The 2,525-nt window shown below is 48.8% G+C and overlaps 1 protein-coding gene across 1 annotated transcript in view; it reads right to left on the reverse strand.

Annotated features, from left to right (window-relative positions):
* Window positions 1-2,525, reverse strand: part of LOC130127908 (putative protein MSS51 homolog, mitochondrial) — a 32,098-nt gene that overhangs the window by 10,030 nt on the left and 19,543 nt on the right. Inside the window, exon 4 of the mRNA XM_056297620.1 lies at window positions 144-760. Within this exon, the coding sequence (XP_056153595.1) occupies window positions 144-760 (617 nt within the window). The remainder of the gene's footprint in view (window positions 1-143; window positions 761-2,525) is intronic.

Below are 2,525 nucleotides of genomic sequence, written 5' to 3' on the forward strand. Positions count from 1 at the left end.
GTGTAAAATTCCCAAAATTATCATGATAATGATTTTTTTCCCTTATCGCTCAACGTTAGTTTCATACATACATACATACATACATACATACATACATACATACATACATACATACATACATACATACATACATACATACATACCGGGATGAAAGCCGACCACCAGATCCGGCTTCGCTGCCTCCCCCGTCTCCACCAGCTCCTCCCAGAACTGGTGGTAGAGGCCCTTGTAGGCGCTAATGTAGACCCTCGTCTTTGGGCCAAAGGCTCTGAGAGGAGGCCTCATGATGGGGCCCTCCACCACCTCTGGTCCCACCATCACCACCTCCAGGCCCTGGTGGCTAGGGAACATGCGGTTCAGCTCGTCATAGTCCGTCAGCCGGGCTCCCATAGTCTCGCTGTGCGAGGCCCCTGCCAGATGGATGGTGAGGGGTCTGGCATACGGGTCCAAGCCAAAGTGCTGCAGGGCCATACCAACAGTGAGGACACGGGAGAGGAACTCGCTCTGAATGCGCCACACGGACTCTTGCAGGTCGGAGTCCTCCGGGCGTGGCCTGCTGGCATTCTTCCACAGGTCTGCCATGTTTTTCCCCGATATGACGGCATGCAGGCGCGGTGTGAGGTCGCCCTGCATGGGAAGCCAATCGTCCCAACTCTTGACCTCGGCGGCGGGCTTGGACCAGTCCTGTGTGGGGAAGGGGAGGTCTCCTGTGTGGAGAAATGAGAGGAGATGATTTAAAACCTTGTGAAGCATTTTGATATCAGCAGGTTACCAGCACATTAACTAAACACTATACATTGTTACCAGAGGCCAGACCAAGTCATTGTTTTTTAAGTTACAAGTAAGTCTCAATTCTTGGTAGTCAAGTCCCAAGTCAAGACCCAAGTCCTAAACTTTTGAGTTTTAAGTCCTAAACAAGTCATTATGCACTCTTAATTAAATTTAACGCCGTTTCAAAGTTTTAACAACTCAGTAATAGGTTGGTCTTAGAGAGGTTAAGTCAAATATGGCGTTCTTTTATCCATGCCGATATATTGGCAAGGCATGACGAGATCCAAGCCAAGACTGTGTGGTCTTCTGGCAGGAACGACAGGAAGAGCTGGGTATCAACAGCACAGCAATAGTATGAGAAATCAGGGGAGCGGAATATGGCACCAAGTGAGGTGGTGTACTACTGAGAAGAGAAGGGGACCGAGCACTGACCCTTGAGGAACCCATGTGGATAAACTGTGCTGTTTGGACACTTCTACCCTCCAAAGTACTGTAAAATATCTCCCTAAAAGGTAGGACATGAACCAACAAAGGGCAGTTCTGGAAACACCAAGCTTAGTGAGTGTGGAGAGGAGGATTCGGTGGTTAATCACGTCAAAGGCACCTGACAGATCTAGCAGCAATAGAGCTGAGGACTGACCAGCAGCTCCAGCTGAATATTGCGATTCCATTAGTGACAGGAGGGCAGTCTCGGTAGAGTGCCCCCACTTAAAGCCAGACTGATTCGGCTCATACAGGTTATTCTCAGAAAGGAAATCAGAGCATTTTTTATAGGAAGGGCAGGAGTGAAACTGGTCTGTAGTTTTCAACCTGGGCTGGGTTGAGTGTAGGTTTTTTGAGCAGCGGGGTGACCCAAGCTTGCTTAAATGTGGTGTCGAACACACCCGTTGTAAGTGAGGCGATGATGATGTGTGTGACTGTGGGGTTAAGTGTGGGGGAAATGGTCTGTAGAAGGTTGGATGGTAGCGGGTCCAGTGGACAGGTAGTGGGTCGAGAGTCCAGCCAAAGTTTGGAGACTTCCTCCTTGGTCAGAGGGGAGAATGAGGAGAGTGCGGCCCTGTTAGCTGGCAGTTGCAGACTGAGATGGCCAGGGTCAGAAAACTGGTTACTGATAGAAGAGACCTTATCAGTAAAAGGGGGGAGGGTGGAGGGTGGAGGAGGAGGTGGATTGTGGAGTGAGTTAAAAGCAGAGAACATTTTCCAAGCATCTGTGGGACCACAGATCTTTTTCTGAAAGTAAGTGGTCTTAGCAGTTGTTAAATTGGAGGAGAATGATGCTAGGAGTCTCTGATAATCACTGAGGTCAGTGGGCTCTCTGGATTTACGCCATTTTCTCTCTGCCACTCTGAGTTTCACCCTTAGCTCTCTGATGACTTCAGTGAGCCATGGACTGGGGGGGGTTTGTGAACAAGTTTGGATGTTTGAGGGCATAGATGGTTAAGAGAGGAGACAAGTGAAGAACAGAGTGTGTCTGTAGCCTTATTGACAGGGAGTGAGGAGAAGTCATTATGAAAAGGCATAGTAGCCAAGACCCCATTGGGAAGGAGACCAGTTGCAGAGGAACATGAGGATATTCCGGTAAGGTGATCGTGAGTTGAATGAAGAAGTGGTCAGACAGATGTAGGGGGGTGACAATCAGATTTGCTCTGGAACAGATCCGACTCAAAATCAGATCATGAGTATTGCCCACTTTGTGTATAGGAGGGGTGGAGACCTGTTTGAGATCAAATGAGGATAGAAGTGACAAGAAGTCA

Source organism: Lampris incognitus, chromosome 17 (assembly GCF_029633865.1).
Source record: "Lampris incognitus isolate fLamInc1 chromosome 17, fLamInc1.hap2, whole genome shotgun sequence".
In the NCBI taxonomy this organism is placed as follows: domain Eukaryota; kingdom Metazoa; phylum Chordata; class Actinopteri; order Lampriformes; family Lampridae; genus Lampris; species Lampris incognitus.